The sequence below is a fragment of the Oncorhynchus nerka genome, linkage group LG18 (assembly GCF_034236695.1).
Source record: "Oncorhynchus nerka isolate Pitt River linkage group LG18, Oner_Uvic_2.0, whole genome shotgun sequence".
NCBI classification, from domain to species: Eukaryota; Metazoa; Chordata; class Actinopteri; order Salmoniformes; family Salmonidae; genus Oncorhynchus; species Oncorhynchus nerka.
In genome coordinates, this window is record NC_088413.1 from 52,425,187 (window position 1) to 52,443,472 (window position 18,286).

An 18,286-nucleotide genomic window follows, 5' to 3' on the forward strand; every position below is an offset into this window, starting at 1 on the left:
GCAACACGGACTTTCAACTCCTTCCAAAGATTTTCTATGGGGTTGAGATCTGGAGATTGGCAAGGCCACTCCATGACCTTGAAATGCTTCTTATGAAGCCACTCCTTCGTTGCCCGGGTGGTGTGTTTGGGATCATTGTCATGCTGAAAGACCCAGCCACGTTTCATATTCAATGCCCTTGCATCAAAATCTCACGATACATGGCCCCATTCATTCTTTCCTTTACACGGATCAGTCGTCCTGGTCCCTTTGCAGAAAAACAGCCCCAAAGCATGATGTTTCCACCCCCATGCTTCACAGTAGGTATGGTGTTCTTTGGATGCAACTCAGCATTCTTTGTCCTCCAAACACGACAAGTTGAGTTTTTACCAAAAAGTTATATTTTGGTTTCATCTGACCATATGACATTCTCCCAATCTTCTTCTGGATCATCCAAATGCTCTCTAGCAAACTTCAGACGGGCCTGGACATGTACTGGCTTAAGCACTGCAGGATTTGAGTCCCTGGCAGCGTAGTGTGTTACTGATGGTAGGCTTTGTTACTTTGGTCCCAGCTCTCTACAGGTCATTTACTAGGTCCCCCCGCGTGGTTCTGGGATTTTGCTCACCGTCTTGTATGTCTTCCATTTCCTAATAATTGCTCCCATATTTGATTTCTTCAAACCAAGCTGCTTACCTATTGCAGATTCAGTCTTCCCAGCCTGGTGCTGGTCTACAATTTTGTTTCTGGTGTCCTTTGACAGCTCTTTGGTCTTGGCCATAGTGGAGTTTGGAGTGTAACTGTTTGAGGTTGTGGACAGGTGTCTTTTATACTGATAACAAGTTCAAACAGGTGCCATTAATACAGGTAACTAGTGGAGCACAGAGGAGCCTCTTAAAGAAGAAGTTACGGGTCTGTGAGAGCCAGAAATCTTGCTTGTTTGTAGGTGACCAAAAACTTATTTTCCACCATAATTTGCAAATAAATTCATTTAAAAAAATCCTACAATGTGATTTTCTGGATTTTATTTCTCATTTTGTCTGTCATAGTTGAAGTGTACCTATGATGAAAATTACAGACCTCTCATCTTTTTAAGTGGGAGAACTTGCACAATTGGTGGCTGACTAAATCCTTTTTTTCCCCACTGTATATATTGGGGCAGGGGTGTATATATACCCATTGATTCTTGGAGAATATAACTATACACCCAATAACATTAATTCATAAGTCTAAGTATTAACTAAGTATTCTAGCTTTAAGAACTACGTTGGTTAAGCAAGATTGACTTTTTATCTTTCTTAAAACACTCCAATACAAAAGTAGCCTATTAGACAGGCTACACAAATAGTAGACAGAAATAGGAAGTTCGGTTAAATCTAGCAGTGGAGATAGAAATGTTGTATTAAGAGTCAAAAAGCTTAAAACCCTTTACATTCGTGGGAATTGAAACATTTCTTACAGAAGAAATATGAAAAGCATATGCATAACCATTGTAGCAATTGAAAGGGAACAATTTGGAGATAATGGGAACATTATTAGACCAAAAGGTGAGTACGCAACATTTCACTTGAATCAAAACATTACTCTGTTGATTTGATTATTTATTGTACTTCTTGCAACATTTGTTGATAACAAAATCTGAAAATACTCTGGATAACATAAGACTATTCATGGAAAATGTGGGGTAGGTGCAACATAACATTTATAAAGGTTTGAGTGAGAGGGCTAACTGGAGTCTCCAAGTGGCACACACCTCAAGTAAAAATCTCAATCTGGGTCAGGCGAGCATGATTTCAAAGCTTTTTCTATTGCCAACATGACTAGCTAAGTTTTAAAATAGGATCTGACAGTGCTAGGCTTGGACAAGGCAGTTCAGAGAAACACACCGTAATGTTGGTGTGTATATAGAAAGGGGTCATGAGTGTATTCAGGTGTGTGTGCCGCGCCAAATATTCTTCACAATAAACAAACATAGGCTCAACTCTGTTCAGAACAACCCAGGGTTTGACAACACGTCATCTTGTAACTGTACAAACATAGTGATCATAAACGTTGACACTATATATGACATGGGTTTTATGATTTGGAAATGTGAAGAGCCCATTTGGACTCACAGGTGTTTGGCTTGCTCGTATGACATCAAAACTGTATTTATTATAATCCACAGCGTCACATCTTTCAAAACACATGGTCCTCTTATTTACAGTATGCCCCCAAAGTTGCCCAATTACAGGGAGGGAAGGTGACAGCTTCTTGTCGCACATCAAATCAAAGTTCATTTGTCACATGCGCCGACAACAACAGGTGTAGTAGACCTTACAGTGAAATGCTTACTTACAGGCTCTAACCAATAGTGCGGAGGAAAAAAAGTGTGTGTGTGTGTAGGTAAGTAAAGAAATAAAACAGTAGAAAGACATTTGAAAATAAGAGTAGCAAGGCTACATACAGACACCGGTTAGTTCGGCTGATTGAGGTAGTATGTACATGTGGGTAGTTAAAAAGAGAGCGCTGTTATAATCTGAGACCTGCTAATTCAGCAGCCAATTAAAGCTGTGTTCTTTAACACACACACAAAGACAGAGAGAAACCAGAGAGAACAGAGAGAGAGGAGGCCCATTGGTGGCTATATCAGGAGCCCGCTGACTCATCAGTACACTCTGTGCCGCATCACTGCACTGATAGCCAGATCCCCCTCCAACATTGCAGTCACCACCTCTTCTCCCTCTTTCCCACTCCCTCTCTCTTTCCGTCAAATGTTTTGTTCCACTACCTCTTGCAATTTGACTGGCCATTTCGCTCTCATCCTTCTCTCTTTTTCCCTCCTCTCCATCTCTTTCTCTTGTTCTCTGGCTCCAACTCTTCCCATGTTTCACCCTCTTCCTTCCCTCGATGCATTTCTCTGTGCCCCTCTCTCTCTGGTGTCCTCAATCTGCTGGTGGCACAGTGGGTAATGCCAGCTGACACCCTGGCACTGGGTGGCATGCCCCATACAGCCTACATATGGTGGGGTGTTTGTTGTGGTGGCCGGGGAAGCCATGTTTTACTACATGAGCCACCCAAACATCTGAACTGAAGACGTGCTGTAGGTCTTGACTGTACAACACTCCGAGAGCACGCCCTGTCCCACCGCGTAAACACACACGGGGTGGGAACTATGAGTGTCAGTCTGAGGTGGAAGGATTGTCTCTAGTAAAACGGCGGGTTGGACCTCCCGCTTTAACAAGCCACTGGGATTGGTGACATCACCATATTCACGCACCATGTTGCACAGTGGCCCAGGCTCAGAATAGACAGTTACACTTGAAGTGACATGGCAGGGAGGAGCCACGTATCCGCAAAAATGAATTAATACAGTCATCTCTTAATTCTTGTCAAGGGAAATATATTTTTTTACATGAAAAAAGAGAAAACGGTATCAGAGTTTTAGGGCAAGAGCATAGGTATATATAGGTATATAGATAGATAGATGTTCATATATATATTCATGAATTAAAGCAGTGCTCAGAGCATGACTATCCATTCGTTCATTTCTTTCCTTCATTCTTTTCCCTCTGATATAGTTTAACATTTAATTTCCTACATCCCCCATTCTCTTCTCCTGAGCAGTCTGTCCTTCTCTTCTCTCTGATGATGTCAGCATGTATCACACACTCAGTCAGCCCTGCTCCTATTTACAGATACCTGCCTTGCAGTGGAAGAAAGACAAACAATCACTTCCTGTGTGTGTGTGTGTGCGCGTGTTGATCTCATCCCACGACCCCCTCAGTGGTTGTTGCGTCACAGGCTGAGTCGGTGCATAGTACATAGCGAACATACTTGCACTCCATTGTGAGTGACGAGTGTTAGGCGTGGGTGAGGTCCTCAGAGTGAGCAAGAGTTACAAGGTGAGGAGTGTGAGGTGTGTATAAAGAATGTGTAACCCCTTGAGTGGAAGGTTGGTATAGTTTTATAAGAATCATAGGCTACATGTCATACATCTTAAATGGGGAGAATTGTGCTTGGTGTGTGTGTTTAGAAAGCCAGTTGGACCTTTACCGATTTGTCTTTCAGCCTCTCCCCCTTGATGAGGAAGTCTGCTGTGGGGTTGGTGGTGGTGGTGTTTGGGTCTGTGGTGCTGCTGTTGCTGTCCGCTGTCTGGCTGACTTTGTAGACGGTAACGCAGCTGAGGCCCCCGCCTCCCAGAGGCAGCCACCCACCACTGGAGTCATCCCGAGTCATGACCACTGCTCTCACACGCGCATAACTGTCACTGCAGAGAGAGAGAGAGACATAGTTAGGGTGGGGACCACAACAAGACCATGGCATCAACTACCTCCACATATAGAGAGATGTTGAACACAACCATGTTGCCTCATGAATATAGGGGTGCCATTGCACACAGACAGAACATGGTTAGACATAATGACTGCAACACATTCCATGACCACTGCTTGAACACACATTTTATAACCGACAGTTATGTGACTCTCTCACAACTGTCAGTAAGTGAGAGGGGGAAAGAGAGAACCAGAGACAGGAAGACAGAGTTTGAGGTGTCAGAAAAAGACAAAATCATTTGAGCAGACGGGTCATAAAAACAAACGTTTGAACATCTTGGCCATCTATTGTTATAATCTCGACCTGGCACAGCCAGAAGAGGACTGGCCACCCCTCAGAACCTGGTTCCACCTCTATGTTTCATCCTGGGTTCATGCCTTTCTAGGGAGTTTTTCCTAGCCACTGTGCTTCTACATCTGCATTGCTTGCTGTTTGGGGTTTTAGGTTGGGTTTCTGTTTAGCACTTTGTGACAGGGCTTTACAAATACATTTGATTGATAAAAGACAATGGCAGGAGGGCCTGGGAACCCAACACACCCCAAAAACAACAGGATATTAAACTCTTGAATAACCATTTACAACCTCCATATCCCAATGGGCTTCACTGACAGATGATTTTGGCAGGACTTATCCTACTGGTTAGAGTTGAACAAATGGCAATAGCCAAGGATACCCAACCACAATCAAAAGGTATTGGAGAGAAGCATAAAATGAAGCATAAAATGCAAATCTGTTAAGAGTCTGTAAAGATACCAACTGAAAACTCAATCCCAGGTTACCATAAACTAAAACGCACTATGGTTATAACTAACTAGCACCACATTAAAAAGGCCCCTACATATGACAGAGGCAGAAAGTCGGTCTTTTGTGTGTGGTGTGCGGTATGTGTGTGTGTGTGTTGGGGGGGGGGGGTGCAGTCAGTGCATATGATGTGTCCCGCCTCTTTCAGGTCAAACAGTGGGTGAGTGACCACGTGGGCAGGCTACAGTACCAGGCTCATGCTGTGGCCTCACCTTTCCCCTACAGCAGGCCAGCCAGGTAGTTACTGTAGTGTAGTAAATGTATCCAGCCCTCTCCCTGTGCTCTATGGCTGCAGTCTGATGGCTCTCTGATTAGATAAGAACATTCCACTGGGCCACCGGAAACGACAAAGGTCAAAGTGTGCTGAGGGTAGCACTTCACAGATCCTACTAGTAACATATTAAAGGCTAGGAGGAAGAGAGAAAGGAGGGAGTTTGACCGCGAGACGTCTTTCTCTGTGGCACGGCGCACCCTCACCAAATGATGACGCCAGTATGGAGGACCAAACCTGCCATAATTAAAAATAAACAAACAATGAAAAAATTGACACAGAGCAACGAAATACGAAAACTGACCCAAATTAAATGCATCTCTCTACATACCTGTATGTATTCAATTATTGATCTATTATCCAATTATTTACACTTTTCATTTCTGTATGATAATGACAGGGTGACAAATGTCTGTGGGTGGTATCTAACACACCATTGGTTGTCACGGCGTGTTGCTAGATTGCTTTTGCCTGGCTCTGATGGTCCACAAAGTAAAACTACAGTAGCCAAGTTCTTCTGGCCTGTAGTATGGCTGCAATCAGACGAGCGGTAACCAGAGACTTGGCGGTGCTGGCTAACACTGCTGAAAACATTGCCTCTCCAGATCAACTGCTTTTCAGTGTGGAGGCATGCATAAAAAAATTGGGTCAGCTAGCTGCTACAACAGACAAAAGTGAACGCGTTAATTCTTAACAATTTGAAGGAAGTTGCCCGAGGAATTCAGATTCTGGCTGAATGAAAGCAAATCCCTGCAGCAATGTTCCAACATCTAGTGGAAAGCCTTCCCAGAAGAGTGAAGCCTGTTAGCAACTAAGGGGGGGACCAACTCCATGTTAATGCCCATGATTTTGAAATGAGCTGGCCGACGAGGTGCCCACACACTTTTGGTCATGTAGTCTGTTTTCTTGACACCCCCTTATTATCATATTGGAAGAAGAAATAAGGCAATGAATAATATCAATTAATAAAATGAATTAGTGGGATTACATTTTTTAAATAATTATTGATCTATTGGTGTGCATTTATTCATCTATGTGTGTGTGCATTTATTTATTTATAATTATGGCAGGTTTGATCCTCCATAGCCAGCGCCACTGGGTTTGGTTGCGAACATGTATTTACCCCCCTCCTGTTAATTGTGATCAATTGTAGTAGTCAGTGAGCCCGGAATGAGAGAGGAAATGCTAAATGACGCTTGATGACTGAAAATTTACAAAACGTTTACAAAGAGACTGCCTATTCAAGTAATGTCAAATAGGCTAATGGTCTCCGTCAAAAGACAGTTCCTGTCCGAGTTCCGTTTTCTCCACTCATACTAGTGTAAAGTCTCTCCACTGCAGCAACAACTCAAACAGGTGCCCTTTGCTCTGCAGCCACAACTCTTGGCAAACCTTTATACCAAGGTTATTAGTTATCAATTAATCCATTTTAGTAATCGAGCTTAAACATATTTTTTCCTTGCATCCAAACTTAGGTAGACCTGCATACAAATGCTAGCCAGCCCTGGTAATAGTTGACCAAAGTTCCTTCCAGGATCAATGACCAAAGTTAATAACTCCAAAATAAATTAACTAACAAAATAGGAAAGTTGGTTTAAGCAGCATTGAAGCCACACAGTCAATTCTGTTCCCGGTGGAAGGAGGGATGAGAGGTGGGAGAAGGCCTACTGCATTACTGTGCACATAATGTCGTAACACACTCCTGGTCATGCTAATCAAAAGTAGACTTCCTTCCTAGGAAGATGGATTCATACAAACAGTAGGGCTTGAAACAAACAGGAGAGATGTGAGCTAAGATTTTTCCTGTGCGAGCATCTGGCTTGAAGAGACAATTCTCTTTACATTCCACTGCTCGGAGGGGGTTCAAATCTAGGGGGGTAGTGTACGTGACGTGAGATATGAATCAAGATTTGCTTCTTTACAATACAGTAATATTTGTATACCAGTATACCAGTGTTTCCATTAGCTGGTAATAAAATTGCCCCCAGCCAATTGTCTGGGAGAAGAACAAAAAACGTGCAATATATGGCACTTTAGCCTGTTCATTGACTGAAATATGTCAATGTAGCACGAGAGCTGCTGATACAGCTCAAAACAATGGTTGTTACTGCTGGAGTAAAATGTGCTTTAATAGGCCCAATCATTGAGTAAAACCATTCTAAAGGCAATTGCACGCGTAAAAAAAAAATAATATATATATTTTTTTTTAACTATGGCCACGATTAAGCGGTACTATTTTTTATTTTTAAACTGGTAATTGACACTTCCCATTCACCATTCAAGTGCAGAGACAACTAGACAGGCTTCAGCGTGTCACACACCACTTTGCAATGAGCTGGAGGCAGTATGCATTTTGAAAACATATACATAATTTTTTTAAACCTGAATGTTTTACTACATATTATGATGCATGTCTTACCTTGGTTCAAAGTAGCCAAGACAAAATCTAACCAAACGTGCAGGCAATTCTTTAATACAAATATTGAAACAAGTAGTCCCCCCCTTTATGCTGCTGCTACTCTCTGTTAGTATCTATACATAGTCACTCTAATAACTCCACCTACATAGTACCTCGACTAACCGGTGCCCCTACACATTGACTGTACCGGTATCCCCTGTATATATAGTCTCGCTATTGTTATTTCACTGCTGCTCTTGAATTATTATTATTATTATTTATTTTTGTGTTAATATTTTTCTTAAAACTGCATAAGGGCTTGTAAGTAAGCATTTCACTGTAAAGTTCACTATTGTATTCGGCGCATGTGACAAATAAAATGTGATATTTCGTCGCAGGTTACTACTTCACAGGAGAGCCATTTGAACGTGAACTTTTGTTTGCTGTTGATCAAAATGCGTTTTTGGGCAGAAATGCCTTCTGGAACATGTGAACTTTCATGTGCCTTAATAACAAACATGTATACCATCTGTAAATACGAATACAATTGTTAAATTACGATTCTAGTAAAACAGAAACCTTCCCGCTAATGAATGGACTGGACATGCCGAGAGATGAGTTCAGATTGGTCAGCCTTGTAGCACCTTCTGTTTATAACATGATCTGCTCTGTACATGTAGATAATCCTTTCTACTGCAGCTTTCTTGAAAGATGATATGGAGAACTGCAAAAGTGTTTTTCTGGATTACATCTTCAAACTAAAGGCAACCATGGCATCCGTGACAAAGAGGGAGAAAAATCAGATGGCATTGCACACGGTCAGTGTGAACCAGAGTGACTTGTACAAGAAAGCTGTACAATCAAAACGGAAATGACAAAGTACGTGATATTTAATGAAAAGGGTTGCAGTCTGCTGTGAAGCGTTCATCCATGTATACAGGTAAGAGTCTAGCTACATTTTCAGATATAAAGTTTCTCATTTTGCCAGAAAGCTATAAAAATCGGTTTGTATTGCTACTACTCCATGGATTGGGATTATAGTTCATTATTTAGCTAGCTAGCTAGCTGTCTAAACAAAAAGACTCCAACTTAAAGCGTATAGTTAGCTTGCTAGCTAAAATTAGCTGGCTGACACACTAGCTGATGTTACATGTGTGATCTGTGGAGCAATATGATTTTTATCTCAGGAAACCATTCACATTGCTAGTTATAGCCTAATGTTAGCTAGCTAACTAACATTGAACCTAGTTGGGTAGCTTTAGCTAGTTATGACAATCGGTTTGTATTGCTAGTACTCTATGGGTTGGGATTATGGTTCATTGTTTAGCTCGCTCGCTAGCTAGCTACATGTCTAAACAAAAAAAGACTCCACTTCGCCAGATGACATAACCCATCAAATTAGCCAGGAGTGTCTGGCGGTGATTACGGCCATTTATTGTATAATAATGCTAATATATTTGCACCTGGAATTTGTCTTGCAGCATCAATAGAACACGCCCGACTCTCCTCAATCATTCATACAAGGAGAATGGTCTAATGCCTCCCATCAATAGAGCCAGCCCAAGCAAGCACAGGTCCCACCTAAAGCATGAGGACTTGCAGTGAGTTGTGAACTTCATCAACAACTACGCAGAAGATAATACTATTGCATTACCAGGACACCACCCAGGAAGCAAACACTTTGGTGGAAAGCTGCTGCTATCTCATGTGACAAAATCAGCGGTGTAGTGTCTACAAGGGATCGATGACAACACTTGCATAAAGCATAAACAAATATTTTGATTATTTTACCTCCAACATGATTGGCAATACTTTTCTAGATCTCAAATGATTTGTGTAGTCAGGCTGTCTTCCTTCAGGAATCTGTGAAGACACTGCTGGTGTAGTGAAGGACAGCACTGTGACAGGGGTCAACATTCCACAGCTGGATGGACTGGAGGATGGTAAGGTGCTGGTGGAAAGCTTTGGCTGGCACCAACACCTGACTCCTCTGCCACAGAACAAGCAGTACCAGCACTTCAGGTGAATATAATTTTCATTCCATCGTATAAGGTTATTCTTATTATATAAACTTGGGAGGTCAATTGATGTTATGCAAGGTTGTAATGTCTTCTATTTTTTTGTCTATTTCCTGTTGTTGCCAAGGAGCGTTCGGTGTCAGTCAGTACCAGGTTTCAGCTGCTGCGTATAGCTGATGTCTTTCCTTCCATAGATGATCTGCCTGTACAAGCACCACCTGGACTGGACACAACTAGACAAACTTATCTTTTTGAGAAGATCGGGGAGTTGTGCGACAAAAGAGGCCATGGACATCACATACCCTGCAGCAAAGTCAAGGGCAGAACAGAAACAGGCTCTCCGAATATAGATTCCCTTGTTCATACGTGGTGTGAACGGACGGAGGCAAGTTCCCAGTCATCCGGACTATCTTCAGTGCCTCTATGCAAATTAACATGAATCTCTCCTAACACACATAAGTCATACGTTGCTGATAATATTTGTAATATCCTGCTGCTCATCCACTTGACCTCTTAATGTATGCATATAACTTAACTTGTCTCAAGTTTCACTGATATCATTATTGATATTGTTATTGTACATACTGTATATTATTTTGTTCTTTCTCTACTGGCATTGACACTGTTTTATATTTTTTTAAATTGACACTTTCTATTCTTGATATGGCTAGTAATCATTTCACTGTACCATTTAAACCTTCTGTAGTGACCCATTTCCCTGAACAAGATGTGGCTGGGGGTTACATCATTTCCTTCACATGACCCATCAATTTAGACAAGTGTGTCTGGGTAAGCGTCATCTAATATCTATAAAATATGTTTATCTGGACACTTTTTGATATTGCTACTATGCAAGTAACCATTCAACTGTACAGTTGACACTTTCTGTAACCTGTGCATGTGACAAATACTTTGATTTGTGTTTTTTTATATACCAGAGACAGTAATGTGAACAACAACATGACCAGCACCAAAGTTAGATTAGGATATAGGCCAAGTACTAGATCGTTTATTTCTACCTGGAGTTTCTTTTTGTAGGCTACTATTTTTAGTCTTAATCTTTGGTTGTTTACTACACTTTTCACTCTGTTTAGCACATGACCTCACATGTGAACCCTTAAAGAGATGAGTGGGACTAAGGCTTAAGAGGGTGTGAATGATGCTGAAAGGGTGTAGACAAAGAGCTCTCCAGTAGGTGTACCATTTTCTCAAAAGTGGGGTTACAAGTTTATCAACTATGAAAGCAGAATGACTTTCCCATTGTTCCTCAACTGCAGTCTATGATATACCATTCTGAGTCTTTGCTTCTATCCAATGAAAAAAAAAAAAAAAAAATTGGTCACATTTTTTGCTGGTCACACATGACCATTTGAGTTATGCCGGAAACCTGGTAAGGCAATATCATTGAATGCAGACGGTTTCATAAACCGAAGAACGCCCATATTTCTGGAGGTATCACAATCAGGTGCTACACATACACCCACTCTGCCCTTCAACAGCTTACTAAAGTGCCGTTCCATTTCATTTCAATCACTTTTTGACCGCAGCCCTTTTGATTTGAACGAAACTTGCCATACATATTTGCCCTTGGTAGAAGTAGTCCAAAAGTTACTGTTTGTACCTGAATGGCAAAACATTTTAGGAGATTGAGTAGGGCTAGACGATATGGACAAAATATAGCACTGTATTTTTCAAATTTTTGACAGTATGACAGTATTTTATGCTTTGGAACAAATTTGCTTTGAGTAGTGCGTGACCCTAGGGTGGAAACAAAGTGATTTCAATGGGTCTATCTCCATTTTGATTGGTTCATGTTGAATTGAACAGTATAAAACAAAAATATAAATTTCTGCATTTCCTGCACTCATTTGAGATCATTTACACACTGGCATTGTATTTCCAAACAAATGTAGCGCACTTTTAATGAAATCTTCAGTGCTCATTGACAATGCATTGAGTAGAATGCTCAGTTGGGCATCAATTAGGGATGCAAGATATATCGGTGAACATATCGGAACCGGCTGATATTAGCTATAAAAAAAATGCCAACATCGACCCGATGTCTAGTTTAACGGCAATGTGGAAAACCGATGTCAAAGCTGACGTGCATACCTATATAACGTACGTACATGACGTAATGACGCAACGTAAAATGTTGCACTACACAGCATTCCTAACTTAGCCCACAATGTCTGCTGTGTGGATCGAGCAGTCAACAAGTCGATCAGTCATTTGAAAGAGTAAGAAAGTTTCAGCGAGACAAGTGAAAGGCGAAATCCATTAAAGCCAATATAATAGAATTCATTACCCTTGACAACCGTTCTGCCGTGGGTGATGTTGGCTTTCGCCGACTGGTCGAGTACCAGTACACACTACCAAGTGCGCTACTTTTCAGATGTTGCCCTACCGGAGTTACACAGTAATCGTGTCACTGCTATTAGCTTCACGACATGCATACTATGGAACGCCGTTTTTGCAGTCATTTTCATTATACATAGCAATGATTTAGGAATCCTTGACAGTAAGTATTAGCTAGGTTGCCACGTGTTGTTTGCCTATTGAAATTTAACTACAGTTCATGAAAATAAATAGCTAGCCTGCTACTTAACCCTGTTACCCAAAACTAAGGTTATATGCAGCCAGTTAGTGAGGCTCAACCGGACCGGGTTATGTGTTGCGAAGCTAGCCACAATAAGGATTAGGCACAATAGTGGAATTTGCGGGTTGCCTTCAAAATAAAAGTATGACATTGACGCAAATGAATACAAATAGCAGAATTGTGCCATACTTTTATTTTGAAGGCTAACCGCAAATTCCACTCTTGTGGCTAATCATCGGGGCTCACTTCACAGATTGGTCTGACTACCATCAATCAAATAAGAACCGTCTTATAAATTATTTTAGATGATGACACCTAGCTATATAGTTAGCTACTGAAACAGCTGTAGCTACTGAAACAGATATCGTTTTGCTATGTTTTGGGGGAAGATCATTGTTTGCATCCATGAGCTAGCTAGCTTTTCTTTATGACCAGCACTGTAGGTGCGCTAGACAACTTTACCAGCATCATAGCATATGCATCGATGAATCGTTGTGACATATGAAATACGAGTGATAGTGTAATCAATGTGTAATAACTACGTTAAAATTATGAACGCGTTCAATTATTATGCGACGTGCAGTCATATTCAGGTCCTGATTGGTCAAATAGACATGTCAAATAGTATATATTTTGACACGCAAAGACACAAACAGCGTTCCATAGCAAAGACCCAAACGGCGTTCCATAGCAAAGACCCAAACGGCGTTCCATAGCAAAGACCCAAACGGCGTTCCATAGAAATCCTGGTTGAGAATGAAACTACTGACCAAATGAACAAAGAAACAGAACAGCAAATAAGTCAAATAAATAGTTTTTGATTATGTCTTACTGGTACTGGGAACATACGTAAATGCCAAAAAAATAACTTTTTGTTCAGTGTGGTGTGCGTGTGTGTAACCTTTATTTAACTAGGCAAGTCAGTTAAGAACAAATTCTTATTTACAATGACGGCCCAGATGACACTGGGCCAATTGTTCGCCGCCATGTGGGACTCCCAATCACAGCCTGGATGTGATACAGCCTGGATTCAAACCAGGCACTGTAGTGACACCTCTTGCACTGAGATGCAGTGCTTTAGACCACTGCGTCCATGTTTGTGTGTTAACTATTTAACTGTACTAGAATGCTTAAAAGGCCAATAACATTTTTAATATTGGTCATCGGTTTCGTTTTTTTGGCATGGAAATGATTTCGGATATCGGCCAAAAATGTAATGTCGATGCATCATTAGCATCAAAACAATATTGTGATGAAACATGCAACCCATGAATAGTTAGAATATAAATAATAGTGGGCACTTTGAATACAAATGAAAATGCCAGGGAGGAGTTATTGTGACAGGGTCGGAAGCAGTGTTGGTCAGTGTTTCATAGGGGAACCTATAATCTTTGGCCCCATGAAATGTTTTCATTTAGCCAACATATTCCTATTTAATTTAGAAGATACTGTTGCACAAACATGCTGATTTAGGCCAACACCATCACAGCTATTAGGCTGTATTAGCTAGATACATTTGCTATGACTCAGTATATTTATTAGCTAGCAAACTAACTACCAATTAGCATTAGCGGCTAACACGATTTAGCTAAAACTTGCTAAGAAAAGAAAAACTAGCAGATTGTAGAGGCAAGAAACACAAATTAAGTGTAATTTTAGAATGCTTGTGGATTTATATTAATAAGAAGCAAAGTGGAAACAGCATCATTGTTATCAACATTGTTGCATCAGCTGCATTGACCATGCAGACTGAACGCAAGTGTCTCGTAGTCAAGCAAGAACAAATGCACTTCTTGAGTGACAGGGAGCGGGGCTAGGTCTGGAAAGCGGCATGGCGAGAGAGTGCGGAGAGGGATAACTATAAAAATATACGATACACATCGCATATCACATTTAATAAACCAAACATTAAAATACTGTTATAGAACATCTAGTAAAAACCCAAACCGGTCCGTGCATCAATATCGGAATATAGTAAAACACGATATACCACCCAGCCCTAAGATTGAGGTGCTTAAAGTTTACCCATTTTGCATACCCCACTCTACCATGAGACATCTATGTCTTCATCACTGGAAAATATACACAATTGATTTTGATATAATTTAAAAGCTTACAAACACTAACAATTCCTTGAATTATTATTTGTTTAAATAAAGAAAATATCATTATTTTAACATCAATTCGCTAAAAACGTGTCAACTCTGTTTTTCACTTTGTTAATTAGACCCTATTTGACATCTGAGGTGTTTGTGTTGTGCCTGTCAACTTGAGTGGAGTCAAATTCAATTGATTGGAAAGGGACAAATTATATAAGGTCCCACAGTTGACAGTGCATGTCAGAGCAAAAACTATGCCTTGAGGTTGAAAGAAAGGCCGTAGAGCTCCGAGACAGGATTGTGTCGAGGAACAGATCTGGGGAAGGGTACAAAAACATTTCTGCAGCATTGAAGGTCCAAGAACACATTGGCTTCCATCATTATTAAATGGAAGAAGTTTGGAACCATCAAGAAGCATCCTAGAGCTGGCCGCCAGGCCAAACTCAGCAATAGTTCCGGGTTGGAGCGAGCGGTCGCATCCGCACTCGGTCCGCAGATAGTATTACATTTCATTATAGTACAACGGTTTGATTTGTCTAATCTTAGCAATTTCTTCTTAGCTAGCTACATAGCCGTCTTTGTATCATAGATAATTGCGTAATTATCGTATTTCGTCGTCCTAACGCAGTCTACACTGCTATCTGCCCTGCAGCTAGCCAGCTAGCTAACGTCCACCGTCTACCGATTAGCAGCACAACTATTACACTCAACTGAACGACTTGATTAGTGTAGTGTTAGCTAGCTACATAGTTGTCTTTGCTGTCTTCGTATCCAAGATAATTGTGTAGTTTAGAGTGTGTAGTTTTAGAGTGATTATCTTAATTTACCGAGGTTAGCTAGCCAGCTATTTGTCGTCCTTAACGTAGGAGACACTGCTAGCTAGCCAACAGCTAGCCAACGTCTACCGAACAGACTTCCGCACTCAACAACCCGGTCGCATTTCGCTTCGCTCCACAGGTAGTATCACATTTTTCATTTCATTTCATTACAGTACAACGGCTTGATTTGTTTGATCGTAGCTAGCTACATAGCCGTCTTTGTATCAAAGATAATTGTGTAGTCTAGAGCGATTTCCTAGGTTAGCTAGCCAGCTATTGTCGTTCTTTAACGCAACGTAACGTAATCAACACTGCTAGCTAGCCAGCTAGCCCCGAATAGCAGCAGAGTAGAAACTATTACACTCAACGGAACGACTTGATTAGTGTAGTGTCAACAACGCAGCCACTGCCAGCTAGCCTACATAGTCAACAACGCAGCCTCTGCCAGCTAGCCTACTTCAGCAGTACTGTATCATTTTAATCATTTTAGTCAATAAGATTCTTGCTACGTAAAGCTTAACTTTCTGAACACTCGAGACGTGTAGTCCACTTGTCATTCCAATCTCCTTTGCATTAGCGTAGCCTCTTGTGTAGCCTGTCAACTATGTGTCTGTCTATCCCTGTTCTCTCCTCTCTGCACAGACCATACAAACGCTCCACACCGCGTGGCCGCGGCCACCCTACTCTGGTGGTCCCAGCGCACGACCCACGTGGAGTTCCAGGTCTCCAGTAGCCTCTGGAACTGCCGATCTGCGGCCAACAAGGCAGAGTTCATCTCAGCCTATGCCGCCCTCCAGTCCCTCGACTTCTTGGCACTGACGGAAACATGGATCACCACAGACAACACTGCTACTCCTACTGCTCTCTCTTCGTCTGCCCACGTGTTCTCGCACACCCCGAGAGCTTCTGGTCAGCGGGGGTGGTGGCACCGGGATCCTCATCTCTCCCAAGTGGTCATTCTCTCTTTCTCCCCTTACCCATCTGTCTATCGCCTCCTTTGAATTCCATGCTGTCACAGTTACCAGCCCTTTCAAGCTTAACATCCTTATCATTTATCGCCCTCCAGGTTCCCTCGGAGAGTTCATCAATGAGCTTGATGCCTTGATAAGCTCCTTTCCTGAGGACGGCTCACCTCTCACAGTTCTGGGCGACTTTAACCTCCCCACGTCTACCTTTGACTCATTCCTCTCTGCCTCCTTCTTTCCACTCCTCTCCTCTTTTGACCTCACCCTCTCACCTTCCCCCTACTCACAAGGCAGGAAATACGCTCGACCTCATCTTTACTAGATGCTGTTCTTCCACTAACCTCATTGCAACTCCTCCAAGTCTCCGACCACTACCTTGTATCCTTTTCCCTCTAGCTCTCATCCAACACTTCCCACACTGCCCCTACTCGGATGGTATCGCGCCGTCCCAACCTTCGCTCTCTCTCCCCCGCTACTCTCTCCTCTTCCATCCTATCATCTCTTCCCTCTGCTCAAACCTTCTCCAACCTATCTCCTGATTCTGCCTCCTCAACCCTCCTCTCCTCCCTTTCTGCATCCTTTGACTCTCTATGTCACCTATCCTCCAGGCCGGCTCGGTCCTCCCCTCCCGCTCCGTGGCTCGACGACTCATTGCGAGCTCACAGAACAGGGCTCCGGGCAGCCGAGCGGAAATGAAGGAAAACTCGCCTCCCTGCGGACCTGGCATCCTTTCACTCCCTCCTCTCTACATTCTCCTCTTCTCTCACTGCTGCTAAAGCCACTTTCTACCACTCTAAATTCCAAGCATCTGCCTCTAACCCTAGGAAGCTCTTTGCCACCTTCTCCTCCCTCCTGAATCCTCCTCCCCCTCCTCCCTCTCTGCAGATGACTTCGTCAACCATTTTGAAAAGAAGGTCGACGACATCCGATCCTCGTTTGCTAAGTCAAACGACACCGCTGGTTCTGCTCACACTGCCCTACCCTGTGGTCTGACCTCTTTCTCCCCTCTCTCTCCAGATGAGATCTCGCGTCTTGTGACGGCCGGCCGCCCAACAACCTGCCCGCTTGACCCTATCCCCTCCTCTCTTCTCCAGACCATATCCGGAGACCTTCTCCCTTACCTCACCTCGCTCATCAACTCATCCCTGACCGCTGGCTACGTCCCTTCCGTCTTCAAGAGAGCGAGAGTTGCACCCCTTCTGAAAAAACCTACACTCGATCCCTCCGATGTCAACAACTACAGACCAGTATCCCTTCTTTCTTTTCTCTCCAAAACTCTTGAACGTGCCGTCCTTGGCCAGCTCTCCCGCTATCTCACTCAGAATGACCTTCTTGATCCATATCAGTCAGGTTTCAAGACTAGTCATTCAACTGAGACGGCTCTTCTCTGTATCACGGAGGCGCTCCGCACTGCTAAAGCTAACTCTCTCTCCTCTGCTCTCATCCTTCTAGACCTATCGGCTGCCTTCGATACTGTGAACCATCAGATCCTCCTCTCCACCCTCTCCGAGTTGGGCATCTCCGGCGCGGCCCACGCTTGGATTGCGTCCTACCTGACAGGTCGCTCCTACCAGGTGGCGTGGCGAGAATCCGTCTCCACACCACGTGCTCTCACCACTGGTGTCCCCCAGGGCTCTGTTCTAGGCCCTCTCCTATTCTCGCTATACACCAAGTCACTTGGCTCTGTCATAACCTCACATGGTCTCTCCTATCATTGCTATGCAGACGACACACAATTAATCTTCTCCTTTCCCCTTCTGATGACCAGGTGGCGAATCGCATCTCTGCATGTCTGGCAGACATATCAGTGTGGACGACGGATCACCACCTCAAGCTGAACCTCGGCAAGACGGAGCTGCTCTTCCTCCCGGGAAGGACTGCCCGCTCCATGATCTCGCCATCACGGTTGACAACTCCACTGTGTCCTCCTCCCAGAGCGTTAAGAACCTTGGCGTGATCCTGGACAACACCCTGTCGTTCTCAACTAACATCAAGGCGGTGGCCCGTTCCTGTAGGTTCAT

The 18,286-nt window shown here is 42.9% G+C and overlaps 1 protein-coding gene across 2 annotated transcripts in view; it reads right to left on the reverse strand.

Annotated features, from left to right (window-relative positions):
- LOC115146076 (sprouty-related, EVH1 domain-containing protein 1) overlaps positions 1-18,286 on the reverse strand; it is a 78,753-nt gene that overhangs the window by 21,027 nt on the left and 39,440 nt on the right. For both annotated transcript variants that reach the window (XM_029687858.2, XM_029687859.2), the window contains one exon: positions 4,015-4,228. In XM_029687858.2, coding sequence (XP_029543718.1) covers positions 4,015-4,228 — 214 coding nt within the window. The remainder of the gene's footprint in view (positions 1-4,014; positions 4,229-18,286) is intronic.